The following is a 21,165-nucleotide window of genomic DNA, read 5'->3' on the forward strand; positions in this document are numbered from 1 at the left end:
TTTTCTCGAAGTGCTTCATCGTTTTTTTCAACCCTAATAATTTGAGTTTGGATTATACCAAATAAACAAAATTGTCAATAGCCTACTTAGTAAGCATATAAAGTTTTAATGGCATAGCTCATATACTTTAGAATTTATTGATATCTAAAAAAGACCTGATTTGGTTATCATCAAAATTCTTAGGGTATTTCCTAATGTCTTAGAATGCCGAAATATGATATGTATTTATTTTTACTTCAAGAACAAAAATACAACCCGTTTAATAAAAAAAACAGTTTAATAATTAGCAGTAAGGCAGTGAATTAAAGACAGCATTTTACTTAGGCCACTTTAAATTCATTATATTAACACTACTGCTCCAAACAGATTATTATGGAGTCGGTTTTTTTTTTAAGAATAATTTGAGTAATTTAATTCTATTATGTTTTGATAATAAAACAGATTCATTGCTAATTATTAACAAATATTGTGTAACATATTATACCTGACTTGCCTATATTGTACCTTGTGCATGGTTGGGGAAAATGGGTAAGATCTTTTCGATTTTTATATACTTTTATATTTAATGAAGTTTGTTTTCACAGGAAGAATAATTCACAAATGCAACATTTTTGAACGATAAAAAAAAAGAGGTTATCATTTCGATATGTCATATTATTTGAATTTTATGATCACATAACTCATGTTGTGACGATTTCTCCGAAAGTATTGGTTGAATTGTTTGATTATTTTGTAAATACATTTATTTCGTGTCGCTGCTTGTTTTGGGGTATAGTAAATATATTTCGATGCTGCGTCATCAATATATATTTTATATATACATACATATATATATTTACCGAATTGTTAAAAATGCAGTTGCACTGTTGCAAATGCAATGCAGTTGCACTGTTGCAAATGCAATGCAGTTGCACAGTTGCAATAAGCACTTGGGCTTATATAGTGCTTGTATTATCGGGACAATTATAGAAGCAGCATGTAACTTATGCTTATACTATGCAGCTAATCGAAATGCGCTCCTACCGTCATACAGTATACATCGAAAATGCGTTGCTAATTTTAATAACTAACTGTTTTTCTAGAGATTAATCTATGAAATTACTCACTTTGACAAAAGAATAATGTAACTTCAATTGACTTTTTTACTAACAGTTAATTTACTAAAAGTTTCAATCAATAAAATAAAAAACAATGTCGAGTGTGGCTGATATAACTGCTGCAATTCTTTAAAAACCTCGTCGAGGTTTTTTATGAGTTCTTCAGGAATACGCTCCCATTCGGCTGTAACAGCAATTTTAAACTCTCGGATCTGTAGGTTTGGATGAACAGCTCTAACACGTCGTTTTAGAAAGTTCCATTGAAGCTTAATGGGATTAAGGTCGGGATTTCGTGCTGGCCAATGTAAACGGCGGATTCCAACTTCACTTAAGTAAGCGTCTACGTCACCCGGTCGGTGTGCTCGAGCATTGTCGTCCATAAACACAACAGCACTACCTGTAACAGATAACGCTGGTTGTACATAAGGAATAAGGAGTTCAGTGATGTACCTTAGTGCATTTTCTACGAAAACTAACTCTGTACGATCTTCAGAAGTTATGCCAGCCCTAAACGAGGAAAAACACCCAATATACGGTGTAATTTCTTTGAAACATACTTCTGCATATTGCTCTCCTGGTCCTAACAGCACTTTACGACGTCAGTTCGCACCAAATAAAGAGATTCTGGCTTTATCAGAACATAAAACCTTGCTCCATTCTACATCGGTCCATGTCGTACAATTTTGGAAAAATCTTAACCTTGCAATACGGTACTCACACAGTAATTTAGGACCCCTAGATCTTCAACTGTATGTAAACTTCTAGAAGTCTCTTTCTGACAGTCCATACGCTAAAACTGACTGAAAATTTCTAACATCTTTAAAATTGTTTCTGATTTTATTGTAGATAGATTTCCGATTTCGTAAAGTTTGACTCACAATAAATTGGTCTTCCCTGGCCTCAATAGGGTGCAACGTTTTAATGCTAATCCTGGTCTTCTTTTTAAAGAACATAGATATTGAGTGGGCACTATGAGATAATGTATTAAAAAAATTATTATTAAAAAAATTGTGAGAGTTTTTAGGGTTCCTGTATAGATTTATTTACCAGTGGGATTCATAAAAAAGGTAAAAAGCAAGTAAATATTATGTGTGCCATGATATATGAGAGACCCCGATGCACGTACGCACGCTTTTATAATACCATGGCCAGACTTTTGTTTTTGTACTTTCTTTTGCAATAATTTTGAAACTTAAAATAAATGACAACGAGTATAATGGTATATCAATATAAAATAGCTTTTACTAATGAAATGATGATGGAACGCGTTACTCCAGTTGTAAAAGAAAAGATTCTCAAATTATTGCTAATCTAATTCATACACAACCCTTGTATAATTATACAAGAACTTCACTTAGTAGGTTCGTTTAATCATCAATTATTAAATTAGCGTCTGCCCGCGGACGTGTCCTTTTCTTCCTTTTCTTATGTTTTGTTTCCGTGAACATATATATAAATGCAAGAGGTGAAAGCGTAACAAACAAATAAATTCAAACATTTATAATATTAGTTAGGGTGATAACTATTGCAAAACATTGGACAATATCATGAAATTATTGCACAATACTGTGAAATTATTACACAACATTATGAAATGATTACACAATATAATGAAATCATAATAATATATAAACGACTTCAGTTGATATCTCAAACAGTCGTTTGTAACTAACGGTGCTGTATGTATTATTCATTAATACGTGTTGTAGCTTAGAACATTATCAAATAGCAGTAATGGCAGTGAAAATTGTGCTTAATATACGTAGAGAATTTCTCCATGAAATAGGTGAGAATATTGAACGAGAAAATGTTTTTACTATAGATTTGAATCCACCTACAAATGATAATTTGCCTTTTCCAAATACCACCCATGTAATACCCGTACGTAACTTTAGTAGAACCTTGAGAACAGAACGAACAGAAGATTCAATCGAATTAGGCGGACCTATAGAGGAGCAGGAACAAAATCTAAGAAGAAATAGAAGGCGATCAATTAATCGAGCACGTGAAAAATCCAGATCTAAATCACGAAGCCACTCCCGAGGAAGATCAAGGGGAAGATCACGAGGTCGATCTCGAGGAAGATCCAGGGGAAGATCACGAGGTCGATCTCGAGGAAGATCCAGAGGACACTCTCGAGGAAGATCCAGAGGACACTCTCGAGGAAGATCCCGAGAAAGATCCCGAGGTCACTCCCGAGGAAAATCACGAGGTCACTCTCGAGAAAAATCCCGGGGAAGATCACGATGACCTCGTGGAAATTCCAGAGAAAAATCACGAGATCGGTGTCGTTAGCTCTAAGACAAGATCCCGTGATTGAGATTACCGACGGACTAAAAGCCTAATTCGATGTTGAACTTGCATTCAGCAAATTAATTGAAAACAAAAAAAAAATTAAGAGTTCTAATTATTTTAGTTTGTAGTGTTTGTTGAAATAAAATTATATTGAAGTGAATACATTTATCTTGTTAAGTATATACAATAGTTAGTAGGTACTAGTTATGTAAACAATTATAATCAATCAAACATACTGCATTCAGTAACGTTATCACTGATAACTCTATGATGCATTTCATTGTAATATTAGCGTAAAATTAATAATAGCTGATTTTAATTGCGTAAGATTAACTATGTATCCGATGGTCCTAGAAATAATTGATATACAAGTACGTTAAAATGTAAACATTTAGTATATAAACAGTGTGTAATTGTGTATAATAATTTCAGGTATATTTTACAATCGCGGCATACATCCAATACTTCGAGCCAGAAATCGCAATAGTCCAAAGGAAGAAACATGAATTACAATTGTCAGATCTAAAGGAAACCATAGAAGAATCATTGCATAGGACATGGTTACTCAAGGCTACAAGAAGATGGCTCCAAAGAGGAGAAATGCCGTATCCTGGATACTGTAGGTCACCAGGCAGCGAAGTATGCCTACCGGTTTTGTGCAACTGTGCAAAGTTGACAGAAATATGGAAAAAGATAAAAAAAAAACGAAAACCTAGCTAAGTAAATTTACATCTATCATATATAAAATAAAGATGTAATTATAAAATAAAAATTTGTAATTAAAAAAATTAACAAACGTTTATTATTTAACCCAAAAAATAATATAAACGAATCACATATTATATTGGGGAAATTGTTCACCTCACATGTGGACAAACTGATCCTGAACCTGAACCTTATCTCCAAACGGCGCCGCCCCGTCATTTAGTCGCTTTGCTGTTTGCAGCTACGGAATAATTCATATATAATCTTTCTCATATTATTTGTGAAAAGGGAACGATCAATAGAAATATTAAGACAAATGGGATTTTTTACCATCGGTTAACAAGCAATTAAATATGTGTGTCCTTTTTGAAACAATTTCTTAAACTTATTTTTAAACAGTTCCAAAATTTTATCGACAAAATTATTATCATTCCAGCAATTCTAACAGAAATATAATCGATACTTATTTTCTGTATTTAATATTGTAATTCAAATTTAACCTATAGTTCACCAACAATATATATCGATAAAATTTCAAAGGAAAGCTTCTGATTCCTTAGCTGTCCGTACTTGTATCTGTGTGCGTTGAATGATTTTAGTCTACGCGAGAGAGCTTCACAAATGTATATGTATTTGTGTTGTTGGAAAATAACGGCGCCACTTGTGTTAGGACTCATACTAATACCAAATGATGCCATATCTATAAAATATGTCTTACTGTAATATATTGCAAAAATCAATATAATACTGATCTTCTTATTAATATTGTCCATTCAGTTCTTATTAATAGTGTCTAGTTTAATAGGGTATAAAAAAGACTTATTATTGATATAAGTTTATTTTAATTAAAAGTAGTTAAATTATAATAATATATTTACAATTCACACCATACCCACAGCCAAATCGTCTGCACTAAACCAATGGCCGGAGGAATAAAGACAAACTTTAAGATTTAAAGTTTCCATGCGATTTTCTAAAAGCTCTGCTATATTAGGGGCAACAAACAATTCGTAATTCAAATATATTCATTAATATACATTTGATTAGTTTTATAGTTTAATTCTAAAGTTCCCATATCAACTTTGCCAAACTTTTTTAATCTATAAAGAATTCCATAGATTTTAGATCTTTGCCAGTGATGTCAGTCAATAAATTAGGTCAAAGTTGTTTATTTAACATTCCTCCCGCCATGGGTATGAGCTGTACAATTCCTTTCTCAAAATTAATTCCAAGTTACAAAAGGTAGGTAATAAATTATTTTAAAACATATTTTAGTATACTAAACAAAACATGAAACGTTTGACGTCAACGATAGCTGAAAAACACTTATTAAGTTTTATATTTTTCTATACTTGGTCAATGTTTTGATGAATATATTTATTATCTACCGGCCCGGCCCGTCCAAAGCTCGGCCCGCAGGTTATGTTTGCGTTTTATTTATATTGCGACGTATTTTTGGTTTACTGTAAATACGAATATTACACAGAAGTGGATAATATTAATATAAGTAATTTTAAAGAATTAGGGAGCGTTTCGCGGCCCACCAGTAAAAGTAGTATTTTTTTCTTGGACCAGGAAATAATGTGGACCGGACAGTGTTGATCTATATCAATAATTACTGTCGATGATAAAGTGTTGCTAAGCATTATATATTTATGTAAAAAACATCGGGTATGATCACATTTATAATGCGTATGATTAAAATAAAAACTAGATTAAAAACATATGTGGAAAGAAAGCCGGCCAAAATTAATGTAAACATGTCTTTAGTTATTGTTAACGTAAAAACATAGCATTGTGTTTTTTATGGCATTAAAAAAATATTTAGTTTATATTTCATCTTTTATTCATCGGTTTGTAGTAAATTCGACGGACTGTTTACAGACAACAACTTTGAAGGACCGAGCTCTTTGGATCTTGGCCGATGTTCTTTAATTACAGATACAAACAAATATATATTGCGTACAAACGTCTGTATCTATTCAGTGTGAAAACTAGTTTATTAATTTATATCTTTCTCACTGAATCTCACTTTATAACGATCTTTTGGAGTAACTAAACTAATGCAAGCATATTATATCTACGGGGAGAGCCATCGGATGGCAGGTTTGCCCGCACGCTTTCTGTGAAAGTTTTTAACTTTGACAGCAATAGAGCAGTCTTACGCCGTGATACGTCATCCGCACGCGAGTACCGGGCGGCTCAGGCGGGCAGCACGTCGTGCATGGCGTAGCGCCACGTCCAGCGCCGCGCCAGCGCCTCGAAGCGCGCGCGCTCGCGCACGTACATGGCGCCCACCTCGGGCTCCATGCACACCTGCGGGTATCGATGCATCGGTCGTTAACACATTCTTGATCTTTTAGTATACTCGATGGGTCCCCCCCCCTTCGAACTGCACGATAAATGCTAATCTATCGTAGAACATGCAAATTAATATTGACAGAAATCATTTATTTCCGAACGAAGAGCGAAAAACTACTAAATATATTGAGTAAAATATTTGATGTCTATTAGTTTATAGGGTTCGGTAGTAGAGATGTCAAAGCGTACAAAAAAAAATTATAATAAAATAATTGTAAGAAAATTAAGTACTCGTGACAGAAAACAACATATGTCCCAAGCATTTCAGATAAACGTTACTCGCATCGCGCCTGAAGAAGTTTAGTTTTCGATTATGATATGGATATGTCAGACGCACATTATATACGCAACGAGGGTATGTACTCACGGTGGTGTAGGGGTCGGTGAGCAGGCTCTGTATGGAGATGAGCACCTTGGAGAGCGTGAGGGCGAGCGACCAGTTGTGGTGCACGGAGTCGATGCCCACGTCGCCGTGGCGCGACACGTTGGGGTGCAGGATGCGCGTCAGGAAGCGCACCACGGGCGGGCTCATCGGGTACCTGTGCGAGAGCTCAGTGTCAACGAGCATTGCTCATTTCTGCTGCAGACGCTACAGTAGTATTATTTTGACATCGCGCCTTTTTACCATTTCTTTGTTCGACACTTCTCAAGATTGAGTATTTTTATTTTTCGAAACGATGGCAGATTTTTGACGTTCAATAATTGTAATGGTTTTTAATGTCTCGTAATAAACAATAACGGAACTGTTTGGTTAGGTCAAAAGTTTTATTCGCTTACGAGTAGGGGACTTGAATGTAGAGGTAGAAGACTCCGCCCTCGTAGGGAGAGCCCACGGGCCCCGTGACGCTGGCCTGCCAGTGGCAACACTTGGCGTCCAACGGAGTCGCAGCGATGCCTTCCGGGGGATCGTTGCGCAACATCTGTCATCAACAACATGATTGTGACATTGATAAGATACTTGTTAACATAAACAAATGCAATGCCATAACATTCTTGTCTTGGGTTCAACCCCCAAGTGCACGCCATTCATAGTTTGAAAGTTAGCAGTAATCACTTCCAGTACTTCGGCAAACACGTAAAGCTGTTGGCACCTGTACTCTCTTCGGTCGTGTCAGATTCCCCGTTCTATGGGATTTGTGGGTGAAGTAATAGGACTGTGTCTGTGTAGATATGATTGTACTTGTGTACTTGGTTGAGGACGTTAACTTTCATAACGATGTACACTAATAAAAATGAGCCGTGCCGGGACGCCTAGCAGACTTTAAACAACAAAATTATGAGAGAATCAGACAGTCACTTGCTTAAGGCGACATCGCCATACCGTAATAGATGTTTCATAAAATATGGCATGGCGTCAACAGTCACATCAAAAAACTTAGGAAATTTCTACTTGTCATAATTATTTTACCCAGTACCTTAAGTTCAATTTTAAGTCGGTTTCGTCTCCAGGCATTCTCGTCTCCGGCGGGCTGAGCTTGCACGCACATCTGCACCAGACAGTTGCGGCAGAAACAAGACTCCACCAGCGACTGGTACTTCTACGAGTAGTTTTGAATAAAGTTACTTTGTCGTATTCATTTAAGGAACATGGCTACACTTCTCTGTTGTCTTCTACGCCCTCCGATTAGTTATTTTGTGGCCAGGCTCTATTACTTATATCTTAACTATGATCGATGATCACTTCGATACCTCGAGTATGTTTGTTTCAGGGGCAATAAATGAATTAATTTGGTAGTCAAAATTTAAATGTAATTAACAATTTGATATAATTACATAAATGTAATCTTAAAATGTGCATTATCTCATTAAAAAAGTAATAATGAATCCAGACAATATGACTAAAATCACCTTCTGCCAATCGATGTTGGCGAGCAGCGGGCGGAACAGCGGCCAGCGCCGCGCGGCGAAGGCGGCCCAGCGCGGCGGCGGCACGCGCGCCACCACGAGGCGCCGCCAGCGCACGCACACGCACGCGCACGCGCACAGCGACAGGTCGTCCAGGTAGCGGAATATACACAGCAGCACTGAACGCGACACAATCATACTGCTTACTGAATGTTGCTACTAGTTCTACAACTAGTGTGTGTTCAGTAATAGCAAAGGAAGACGGACTGAGCTTCCAAGGATTTCGCATTAAATAATCATTAGAAAAATGGCACCCACTATCAGTTCTTTGACAATGTCTCCTTTTTAAATAATTTTGCATTAAAAATATGAAATAGTTATCTAATAAATTAAGCAAGCGATTTTTTGTGTAATTTATGTAATCAACTTTTATTTGTAGAATACTCATAGGTAACAAGCACAGCAACATACACCAAGAGGTAGAGTAAGTTAATTATCTGGGAAAATGTGTTGAAATGTATTATATAATTATTTTCATCATAAAATTAATTGGAAATAAGTTCATGTCACAGTCACAGCAATAATATTTTCCCTACATTTAATATTTACTCATTATGCAAAATGGAAAAAATAACATTGTTTGCAATTTTTATCACAGCTAATTAATAGTCAAATACCTTCAGATGGTAAATGTTCCACTAGTCCTGGTGCTAAGTTATCAGGAAGGCGAGGTGTTGAGAGTGCTTGAAGGGACCTTGAAAGACTAGGTGGCTGAGGTGGTTGACCTTGCCCTACTAAATCTTCAATCCCTTCTCTTGGTGCAGATGAAGGTCCAGATCCACTACCTCCACTACCACTGCCACTGGCACCAGGCCCTGAATTGCTAGTGCGACTAGTTTCATCCTCAGGACTTGTCTCACTGTCGAGAGAATTCTGTTGGAAGCAGTTTCATGTGAAAACAAAAATATTGAATGAACATTTTGGTTTTTATAACTGTGCAAATGTAAGAACTGTAATTGAAAAGAAAAAAAATATTTAATGTTTAAAATAAAATGGCCTTTATAGTAAAACAGAAATTAAAAAAAAAACAATTAAGTACTTACCCTGTAGTACCACCAAGCTGGTAAGGGGCAAGCTTTGTTAATTTTACGCTCAGAACTAAAGTTCAAGTCTGAAGGTTCATCATTACCAGAGTCGCCATCATCAGTTTTCTCACTACAGAAGTATGAGCTCGGTAAATAAGATGGGAAATCAGGGAAAAGGAAAGCGTGGCAAGTAATACAAACTGGCTCCCCAAAGCTAGGTCCATAGTATCCATTGCAGATATAACAACTTGAGTTCTGAAACAAATTTATCATTGCTCGATAAATTTTTTTTAACTAATAATAAATAACTTTAATGTAAGCGTATATATTGACATACATTGAATTCAAACTCAAGAGGTTGTTCTATCGGTGATCCAGGTATTAATTTATCACCATTATCTTCTAATTTTTTGATAAAACTAAAAAACTCTGGACCTACGACAGACATCTTTTATATTTTCTGGTTTTGGTTGAACAATATATTATCATTTGTATAAAAATTTTCGCATTGCTGGTTTTGTTTCTTTCTCTTATGGCGTATCTCTACGTTAATTGAGCGCAAAATATTTTGCCAATGTAGCGTACAATGGAGAAGACACTGAGATTAATCGGTTCCAAAGGTAGAAGTTTTTATAATTAATATAAATAAAAATAATTTACATATTAATCAGATTTTATTTATTTTGATGTTTAGCTGTCAAATTAAGTGACATAACCTCATTTTGGAAAGGCAATGATAGTAAATAGACAGCCCAAAACCAAAGCCATAGATACATTATTTTTTGTTATGGCTAATAAAATGGTTGTTTATCAAATAAATTTAATCAAAAGAAAAAATAAAATAACTTAAACTCCTAACACAAAGCTTCCAATCCCACAAAGTCAATTCTCTTTCTGCAGGAATTATTTGTTTTATATAATAAAATTTCGGATATTTCAAACTTGGAATGTCAGAAAAATTAAAAATAGATAACTTTTCAAGTCCAGAAATAGTCAGTTGACTTCTACAGGCTATAAATATCTTAAGAGAAAAGTAACTACAAGGGTTTCTTGTCTGTATTTCTCAAGACAATCTACATTTATTGAATTATGTAACATAATTCCAAAGTGCTTAAAAGAGTTACCTACTTGGAAGTTAATTTTAATTTTGAACTTAAGTTTTTACTGCGACACATTATTTTGAGTGCATTTTTTGCAGTTTTCATTTATTTGACATTTAGTTTGATACTACTAAACTACTATATTTGGAATTATAAATAAAACACTGGAATTGATTCTTAAAATTATTAATATGCAGCAAACTCATTTTTTGTTGTTGTATCGATTGTTTTAAAATTGATTTTCATTCTTTTACCAAATCATAAATAAGATTAGTTCTTTATAACAGGACATTATCGAAATGAGCTTTCTTACATTTTTGTTGCATTAACAGACACAAAAACATTTATCGATTACATGCGTTCTTTAGGGATACTTGGGTAGAATTTTTTATACTACCAGGTTTTAGAACCTTAGCTTAGTTACAAAGTACGGCATCCTGTAACGGGCGGGAAATACTTTCAATTATAAAAGTATTTGCTCGTCGATCACAGGCAGCCCTGAAAAATATTAGAATAGAATTGAAGTTGAAATCGATCCAAAACATAATATAATGAGCACAATTGCAATTGTATTAGCAAAATAATAATACTTTTAAGTTAGAAGTATTACTGTCGTGAATACGATTACGCTCTTATTTATAAAATTATAAAGACACTATGCATGTATTTTTTAACACACCTATATGTAGGTAACATATTAGAGCGAATGCTGACACTTGCTAACTTATCGTAATTTTTTAAAATCTGGTATTTCAACATACTCGAAGCCCTGGTATTAAATTTTGCAAGTATATCATCCCTACAAAGGCGCGCCTCAAGTAAGCGTTAAATATCTCGGAGTCTAGCAAAACCTCATTACATGACATGTTCAACAATAATTTTAAAAACTAGATTTCAATGTGATTTTGTCAGTTAAACTATATGTAGCATATATTTTACTACAAATGAAAGTGATTAATTGTCACAAAATTATGAAATTATAAAAAGTTTGTGCCTCTATAATAATAGGACATTTTATTTTATAACATTTTTATTATCTATTAAAAAATGAATACTGTTTGTGTGGAATACATACTAGTCGCTGCTTATCACATCAAACGATTTTTATTATAAACAGTTTATAACAAAATATATTCATACTTCCACAATAATACTAATACACATTAAAATGAATTCAATTAACTTCAAAATATTAGTCATAAGGCTAAAAAATAACTGTAAATGTGTAGCAATGTACTGAGAACATTTTGCATACATTACTAGCAATACTATATTTATATTTTAAACTAAGGTTGCTGTAAGAGATTAAATTGTGTTTATTTCATTTTTTTCAAAGCTTGTGCTCTTTGTGCTACAATAAAATATTATAGCAAAAACTGACCGTAACAAGGTGATGGAAAGACTTCTTATTGAAATACTTTTGAAAAAATCATAACTTTTCCTGTTATGTGGATCATTGTTACTTAAAACCAGTGAAAGAAAAACTAATCATACTTAAAATACTTATATTATATGGTGGGTATATTAAAAGGATATAGAAGTTCCATAGCTTATTATTAAATGTCCTCATGTACTCGAAAATAACGGAACTCTTAAGATGAAGGCTTTAATAAATTATTATACTATATTCTCAAATATCCTGAAAAGGTATCCTAGATTGCTTTTTTATTCTCTGACACTATTTGTCAATCATTATTATCTATGATCTATTAACACCTTGTTACAAATCGTAACTGTCTAAAATTTCTATCTTTTTATTATTACAAAATCATTCATGTTACTTAATGTATATGTCTTAACATTTTACTTATTTATATTAGGTATTAAAAATACTTAGCCACTTCATCTTTTTAATATATCTAGCAATAGGGCTTTTATATTTAAACCTTTATTAACTACGTAATTAAGTTTAGAATAAAATTTATAACAGCATGGCATTAGATGAACGAGAAATTAATTAGAAATCAGCATTATAAAAAGTTTGACAAAGTAAAATTACACATAAACTTTAACCTAACCGCAGAAAGTCATCTGCACTGGAACACGGCTAAAACTGATTTTGATATACATCATCAAGTGTTATTGTATATCAGATATCAAAACCCATGTCTTGAAATCGCACTTGTCAAAATGAAACGGCACTTAACTAGCCTCGAGGTAATTTAGTCGTATCGCACAATAACTTAACTATTCCACACACATCCACATTTAACATTTCGCACTTCGCGAACAGGGGCTCAGTCCCCCCTCTACCGCACTCAGTACGGTAAGTAATATGAGCTGCGCCTGAATGGTCTGCAAACAAGGTACGTTATTAGAATTATATCTTTGGTGCAACAAACTACTTCAGGCTTATACACGTTATCTATACTATGTCTATATATTTTGTGTGACTATAATGTATACAATATCAAATGTGTATAGCTTCAGAAAGGCTACCATGCAATGTAAGCGCACAGGAAAAGGTAGGATATAGCAGTGAAAATACAAATAATATTGTCCATCACAAACTTTATTTCATTCAATTTTTTATGTATAAATATTTTATATTTTTCAACAATCATGTACCAATATGTTGATATAAAAAATATCCAACTACTGACTACCACATAAGAGATGTCACTTCAGTGACTGTACTTTAATATTTGAAGGCATTTTCGTACAAAAGTACAATTATATTTGTAATCTTAAAATAATAAAAATGCAAAAATGTTTAAAAATTATAATTATAGTTATTTGAAAGTGTCATCTCTTACAGCACAAAAGGAAAACATTCTCAACAAGCTACAACAACAGCAACTACAGATATAATAATATCATCTGAAGTGACAAATATGAGAAGTGTTCATGTGCCAGCTCCAAACCAAAACAATAATTTTATTACCACAACAATAATTGAATCAAATGCGTCATCAAATTAACAATCAAAATGCTGGATCATGCAGTGAATAAAATTTACAACTTTTACAATTGTCTTTTAAATGAAATCAAAAATAAAGTATCAGTGATTCTTATAAAATGAGTATTTTAAAAATTTCACAGAGGTTTCATGTTTAATTTCAAAGACACTAGTACTTTTCTCAAAAGAACTAAATTAACATGAAATTTAGTCAATCAAATTAAATAACTATTGCATGCCAAATGTTCCGCATCACATAACATCATCACAACCTTGACAACTAAATACTAACAAGCTGTGCTACATAAAGAATTCAATGGACGTTACTCGCTGCAAACATTAAATTATAATCATATAATAAAAGTAGAGCATTGGTGTGGAGCGGTGGGTAGAGGCAGTTAATATGGGTAGTACCTGCCGCGGCGCACGGGCCGGTAGACGGAGAAGTACGGCGAAAAGCCACCACCGCCACCGCCACGGAAGGAGCGACCTCGACCGCGCATGCCTCGTGGCGGTCGGTTTGTTGATGATAAGCCTGGCTTGTTCGTGCGTTTTGGCATCACCTGTAAATTTATAACAACTTCATTGACTCAGTGCTTAACTAAAATTATATTAAAGTTTAATAAGTTTTGTTACCTAATAAATCCTATTCAAGCCCTCTATTAGTGCTATAATATCTAATAAATGCATGAATTTGGTATTATCATTAAAATTTAATAAGCACAAATTTAAAAATTTCAGGTTGTTTTCTTTTTGTTTATATTAACTAATGCTTATCTTCAAAATATAATTTATTCTTAATTTGATTTTTATCACTTATGGATTAATCATAATTTAAAAACTTTCATTTGTATTATAAAATGCGAGTTATTACGAAAGTATTTAAATCACTAACCAGCTGTCTGATTTCAAAAAGAAAAATACCTTAATTTGACGCCCTCTAAACAAAGATTCATCCATAGCCATTGCTGTCTGCACACTATCCTTGTCTCCAAATTCTATGTAGGCAAAACCTTTAGGGTGTCCATCAAACTTATTGCATAATATTGTAACCCTGGAAACATTTGTTTTTATTACATCATATAGTAACTTACATGGTATGCAACATTTTTAATTTGCAATAATATATATTTTTAATAAAATTACCTATTAATAGATCCGCAACCATGAAAGTGCTGTTCTAATTCTTCAGCTGTGGCTCCATAATCAACATTACCAACATATACTGATCTGTTGTCAACTTCTATTTTCTCTTCTATAGACATATTGAGTGGACTTGCTACATTAAAAAAAGAATAATAATTATGGTGTTAGTTGTCTAGTACAAATGACTGCAATTGTGGACACTTGATAACAAATATTTAATATCCTTTTTAATAATTAAATTAACAAAAATAAATAACTATACCATATATATATTTGTATTTATGTTCTTAAAACACAATTACTAAAATATAAATTTTAGAGAACTTATTTAAAGAAATATCTTTTATAAAACAGGAAAATACTGTTTGATTAAATTATATTCGTCTATTAAAATATCAATAGCAATAAAGTTGACAGAATTTATTAAGCTTGTGATTCCAGTAGAGGCAGTTAAAGTACTGGAATTAGAAATTAAGACATATTACTAATGTTTGTATATAACTTACTAAGTCCCGGTGGGCTTCCCAAGCTCATTTGTTTGTCAACTTCTGTGTGCATTTGTTTTAATTTCTCAGCTTCTTCCTCCATTTCCCTCACCCTGGCCTTGATGGCAGCCAGATCTGGAACCTCTGTGCCTGATGCTTCATCGCCCTAAAACAGATAAATAAGATATATAAGTATTTCAAATAAATAAGATAACTAAACATAATTATATTTTCGTAAGCAGGAGTGAGACACAAATTAGCTCTTAAAACTCGATTATTTTAAATAATTATACGTATACACAATAATGTTTATGATTGTGACTATGTTCGACACAACTGCTTTTAAAATGAATGTACTTGTAGTGGTCATTAATACGAGTTTAAACTTTAACATTTTGAAAACAAAACATTTCAATTGTGTACATTATAGAACTTTGGACAGTAAGATATTGTTTACGTTTGAAAGATAAATATGTTAAGTATACTTACTCCCAGGCTGTTGTCGGTCATATTTACTGAACCGTTGGCTCCGTCTATATGATTGTTGTCAATCGAATCTAAATAATCATCATTATCGGCCATATCAACGTACTCTCTCCTTTATAAAATTATTATTCAGACTTTATAAATCACTTCACACACCACCTGTAAATATTTATGATTTACTACTAATAATACACGAATTCATTCAAACTACCAATAATAGAAGGAAGCTATCTGACGTACCGGTAACCAATATAGTAACTTAGTAAGATACGAATGACCTAATTAAAAAATATTATAACCAACATCTTCCATTAAACGTCTATAAGCGTATAAATTGTTATAATTTCATAAACATATTATTATAATCGTTATGTTTACAGATTTGTTCGAGCAAAAATAAAATTATAACGCTAAAGCCAAACAACTAAATGTCATCAGATGACACAGAAACAGAATTAAGAATATGACAACTCTTTCCGATAGGCTGATTGTCTATGGTAGAATTTGTTTAATTTTTTTTTGTACAAAAGACCCTATACACGGGATAATTTGCCACTTCTTTATATATATTACCAAATTAATTACATTTCGTTAATTAGATGTTGTGTATAGATTATTGATTTATTTAAATGGTTTTTGGATGTAAAAGTCAAATGTCAATCAATTTCTGAACTCAATTGGATGGGGATGCTAATGATGCTTTGGTTCCCTAATATAACTTTAAGTAGACAATTAATTTATAATTATTCAGCATTTGCATTAATGAATAATAAACAATTTGGGGAAATTTGTTGAAAGATATTTACAAAGAAACAAAACTGTACAAAAAAATCCCGAAACTAAGTCGGTCAAGGAAGATATTAGGAACATCATTTCATCAGTTTAACAGTCTATTCCAATCTAAGAAGATTAACAAAGCTTAGTTCTGATTTACGTATTCCATTATTACCTATGCCGCACTAATATTTTTCGGCAACATGTCGACCAAAACATTTGTTAAACAATGTTTCGGATTAGTGCTGGCTAAACTTAGTCCAATTCAAACTCAAAAAGACATTTGCGAGTTATCTGTTAAAAGTCACCATTTGTCCTACCTTCATGACTTGAGAACTTGTCCATTGCTCTTGCACAGCTATTATTATATAGTTCCGGATTCAATTGAAAAGTAAAACCAAATTGAAATCTAAAAACCTTAGTACGCTCAGCAAAGCCAAGCGGTACTTCGCGTCGAATCCTAGCCTAAAACTATGCAAGGCAAAATTCCACCTTACATGGAGTACTGCTCTCATCTCTGAGTCGGGAGATATTCAGTACCAGATTCTTCCCTTTGACCGTATTCAACGCAGAGCAGCTCGAATTATCATGTATTTGCGTAGAGATGTTAGATCACTCTGTATCTTCTAGAACATTTTTCGCGAGAATGTTCAAAGGAATTGTATGGATAAATCCCGACTGCTGAAATTCACCTTCGGACATATCATTAGATTTCGAAGTTTCAACCATACCACCTAGCAGTACAAAAACTCAACAACAGTGCGGTTTTTAAGGCATCATAAAACTGGACAGACAAAACAAGGTGACCGAGAAGAATCTCATTCCACACTCTTGAAAACGATCCCATCAAAATTAGAACACAAGGCACTGAGATATAGCTGGAAGGTTCAATCCTTACAAGGAAGCAATCGCTAACTGAAAGCGATTCTTTTAAGAACTAGGAAATGCCAAAGAATGGGTAAACGGAGTACAGCGGTGCGGACAAACAACTGGGTTCATATATAACTTTAATATCAAAGAAAGCAAGTCCCAGCTACAGCAGAGGCGAATAAAGAGAAGAGATTATCAGCCGTGAGTAACAAAGAAAATAGGCACAATAGCGTCGGTTCTCGCGAACAACATCAGAAAGCAAGCAAAAACAGTGGAAACTCTTTCCGGTCGAGTTGGATTTGTCATCATGAGAGTGAACAAATAAAGAGTGTACTTGAGTTTGCGCACGCATTTGCGAATTATAATTTGATTCCCTGGGCCAAATAGGACGATATCAATATTACATAGTATCAAAGCCCGCAACCTCATACTCATCCAACAAAATATTAAAGTCAATTGATATCCACAAGACCCAGCCTAAGACTACACTTGTTATACATACAAGAAGAGAAAGAAACTTTACAGGTCCAAGGGTACGTATAAGAAAAAAAAAGAAATTTTAGTTATAGTGATTTCTGCCTGAAACATATAGTGTTACTTATATAATTTATATTAGAATCAATCGATCAATTAATGTTTTATGTTATTATAGTGTTATATAATCTGTGGAAAAGGAAAACAATTAAGATTTTGTTTTGAATTTTGACATTTTGATAACTAATGTCACAAAAAAAGTTTATTCTTAAATACTTGCTTGGTGTTATCCGAAATCCGAATGGAACTAAGTCATCTGAATTATTAAATTTCTTTTGGTAACAGTCGATCTTTAAATACAAGATGCCATTAACCGCTGACGTCGCAGCACAGCAAGTTCAAGTAAAATTCCTTTCTATCAATATATCAATTAAAGCTGGGTAAATAGTTTATCACAGTCCTTTAAAATGAACAAAAAATGCTCAACACATTAAATATTAAGCATAAAAACATATTTAATTACTATTAATGTCACGAAAATATTTTTTCAAAAATATAAACAGATCTTTTACAAACTTAATTCAATGAGTTTTTATTACAGGAACGATTAAGATCTCTGCATAGATTAATATATGACATAGAAGCAGAGAGAAGTTGTAATGAGCAATGTATTGACTCAATATTGAGAGCTGAGAAAGCGGTGGAATCCTCTTCATCTGCTGAAGATTCTTCTAGTTCTTCTCAACAGGTTAAAAATGTTTATATTGATTTTGATTATCGCTTATAGCCATTGCCTGTATGTACATTGGTTTAAACTTTAAATAAAAAAAGTAATAACAAATTTAAATTGCTAAAATAGAGACTTCATATACTTAAAAAGTGTGTTCTTACAATGTTAATAGGAAAACTTTCATGTGTATAAGGAACAAAAAAAAATTCATATCACAGAATAATAATCTTTAATATATGTTTCAGCAAATGCAGCTAAAGAGTTTATATAAAGCAGGACTTACAGCTGCCGAACAAGAAGAGAGAGTTCTCCGTGCTGCTCTATCACGAATTTATGAAATACGCGCAATAAAAAATGAAAGACGTATTCAAGTAGGTCTTGCATTCTTAACTAACATTATTAATTTATTTTATTTATTTATTTGTTATGCTTTCACATCTTAGCTACTGAACCGAATATCACGTAATTTCGCATATCCAATGTTGGGGTTAATAAAATGCAGGTACCCACCAAAATTGCTAGCTGGTATAACACAAAAATATATCAACTTCAATGATAATTTTTGCACAAACTGGGTGGACATTTCATATTATGATTCAAATCGAATGGCTTCCAGGCTCGTCATGCTGGTAACAAGGAGACAATAGGCTGTGGAGCTCTAATGAAGATGCTGTTAAGCGCGGCGCAGACGCTGCCGTTGCACGTTGGCCGTGTGGGTGAGCGCGCACCGCCGTTGTGTGGCGCCGTACCCGCCGACGCCGGACATATTGCGCGCGCTGGGGACGCCGTCGCCGCACTCGTCAGGGTCTCCGAGAAAGAGGAGAACTGGATTCTTGCTGAGGTTACATTTCTATTACATTTTATAAAAATATTTATGATCCCGAATAGATTGAATATTAACTACTTTATTAGTATTTTCTATTGCTTTCTGTGGAGTAGACGAGAGAACTTAGGTATTCAGTACATACATAAGTTTATTCAACTTTTTCTTTTAAGTAGCTGAGCTGCTTGGAAGACAGTGCTTTGCTCAGAAAATAAATATCTATTATTTTTGATAAATAATAGAGTATCTAGTATTCTATTGTAGCCTTACAGCGTCCTAATTCGATTATAAAATTTAAAAAAAAATATCTTATTTTATGTGTCAATCATTTATATATTAAACATTTTGTTTAAATATCCATAGGTAGTGAGCTGGCTGCCGGCGCAGGGGAAGTACGAGGTGGACGACATCGATGAAGAGCAGAAGAACCGGCATGTGTTGAGCAAGCGGCGCGTGGTGGCGCTGCCGCTAATGCGGGCCGACCCGCGAACGGACGAGCATGCGCTATTCCCCAAGGGCGCTGTGGTCATGGCGCTGTACCCGCAGACCACGTGCTTCTACCGCGCCGTCGTCAACCGTCTGCCCGCCTGCGCCGCCGACCCCTACGAAGTCTTGTTCGAGGTCGCGTTGCAGATACTAGACAATTTTACGTGCTCGCGATTTTGAGACACAAGTTCCACGACATCATTAAGCACGACACACTATCAAAGCTCAATAGTAATAATTATAAACCGCTGAACTTGAAAGCAGTAAAATAACGTAATAAAGTTGTTCTATCAAAAGACGACAAATTATGTATTTTTTTTGTTATTTTACAGGACTCCTCTTATGCGGACGGATATTCTCCGGCAGAACGTGTCGCTCAACGATACGTTATTGCTATCAAAGAAGGAAAGGTATGTTTTTTTTTTGTATTATAATTTTACATATTGATAGTACTAGATGCATATGTAAAATTATATTATATGTTGCCTTTACCTGTTTCGATTAGATGTTGTAGTAAATTCAATAAAATGAAATTTAGATAAATCCAGGCAATATGTTTGCATGTTTCAACTCGAACTAAGTAGTCAAATCATTCTAACACTGCATAGAGTAGTATAAATTGTAAAAAAAAACACAATTGTCCATTCTACTGTATTACTAATGTAACTTTGCCGCTCTAAAATACTCAATACACTAGTGAATAATATTATGACAAAAACATGAACATACGTATGGAATGTTCGTTGCTTGCATGAATGTTCCGCCCGCTTAATGGTGTTTAAAATGTTAGTATCTCCGCTGCTCGCAGGGTCGCGGCACCTGACACTCGCGCTCGGCCCCGCCCTCTGCGCGCTCGTCGCCGCTGTCCACGGACTCGCTGCACTGAACTCTGCCTTGTCGACCGCGATTGAAGGCGTTGCGCGTTGCGTATAAATATTATAGACTATTTGTCCAATTAAGTGTAAATTTACGCTAATAATTATAAATTTTGGTGTAGCATTCATTTGACTTGACTATTAAATATGATAAGAAGTAATTTAAATTTCACTTTAATATTTGTAATAAGTGTCATTAATGTACTGGCTCTACCGCCGAGTTGGGCCATTAAAATAATTTGTTGTCATTTTCTGTCAATAAATTCTCCGTAATAGCCTAGTCTTTAAGTTGTACGTAAGGCCTTTGTTGTCTTGCGTTTAAATCGAGTCAGACTTGACATACAATCCTATTATTTGAGTGACAATAAAAAGTGCACCCGTTTTTGCGCACACACTTGTGCACTTAGTTATTCTCAGGAGAATTTCCCTCTTGACCGTAATCTGTCAGAACATCATTATCATCATATTAAAAAAAAAAAAGGTAAATATTGTCGGTAGTTTTTTAAATCATAGAATTAATGTTTGCTCATATATAATTATTATGTTTTAATTTGCAAATAGGTACATCAGTTATATTTAGAAAGTTTATAGTTCAATATTTATCTTGACTTTAAATATGATGAACTATA

The 21,165-nt window shown here is 33.8% G+C and overlaps 3 protein-coding genes and 1 long non-coding RNA gene across 5 annotated transcripts; 2 read left to right on the plus strand and 2 right to left on the minus strand.

Annotated features, from left to right (window-relative positions):
• The first annotated feature begins 2,751 nt into the window (after positions 1-2,751).
• On the plus strand, positions 2,752-4,164 carry LOC125070337. Of its 2 annotated transcripts, none has more exons than XR_007119879.1 (2): positions 2,752-3,564; positions 3,825-4,164. It is a non-coding gene; the product is annotated as an uncharacterized LOC125070337 (long non-coding RNA). The 2 variants fall into 2 exon arrangements; XR_007119878.1 differs by having other exon boundaries at positions 2,752-2,883.
• Positions 4,165-4,961: 797 nt separating this feature from the next.
• Positions 4,962-10,073, minus strand: LOC125070526. Its single transcript, XM_047680427.1, has 8 exons — positions 9,726-10,073; positions 9,407-9,643; positions 8,981-9,236; positions 8,307-8,482; positions 7,874-7,996; positions 7,236-7,378; positions 6,826-6,997; positions 4,962-6,413 (listed from the first exon to the last, which is right to left on the minus strand). The coding sequence occupies exons 1-8, from the start codon at positions 9,834-9,836 to the stop codon at positions 6,300-6,302; spliced, it is 1,332 nt and encodes a 443-aa protein (XP_047536383.1). The 5' UTR covers positions 9,837-10,073; the 3' UTR covers positions 4,962-6,299.
• A 613-nt stretch (positions 10,074-10,686) lies between these two features.
• LOC125070455 (polyadenylate-binding protein 2-like) lies at positions 10,687-15,943 on the minus strand. Its single transcript, XM_047680339.1, has 7 exons — positions 15,745-15,943; positions 15,508-15,663; positions 15,040-15,184; positions 14,534-14,666; positions 14,312-14,441; positions 13,802-13,950; positions 10,687-12,783 (listed from the first exon to the last, which is right to left on the minus strand). Exons 2-7 carry the CDS (start codon positions 15,598-15,600, stop codon positions 12,747-12,749), a joined length of 687 nt encoding a protein of 228 aa, XP_047536295.1. The 5' UTR covers positions 15,601-15,663; positions 15,745-15,943; the 3' UTR covers positions 10,687-12,746.
• Positions 15,944-17,864: 1,921 nt separating this feature from the next.
• Positions 17,865-20,854, plus strand: LOC125070304 (SAGA-associated factor 29). The gene is made up of 7 exons (XM_047680111.1): positions 17,865-18,024; positions 18,224-18,370; positions 18,598-18,723; positions 18,969-19,193; positions 19,539-19,796; positions 19,994-20,071; positions 20,470-20,854. Exons 1-7 carry the CDS (start codon positions 17,986-17,988, stop codon positions 20,482-20,484), a joined length of 888 nt encoding a protein of 295 aa, XP_047536067.1. The 5' UTR covers positions 17,865-17,985; the 3' UTR covers positions 20,485-20,854.
• Positions 20,855-21,165: the final 311 nt, after the last annotated feature.

Source organism: Vanessa atalanta, chromosome 17 (genome assembly GCF_905147765.1).
Source record: "Vanessa atalanta chromosome 17, ilVanAtal1.2, whole genome shotgun sequence".
Classification (NCBI taxonomy): domain Eukaryota; kingdom Metazoa; phylum Arthropoda; class Insecta; order Lepidoptera; family Nymphalidae; genus Vanessa; species Vanessa atalanta.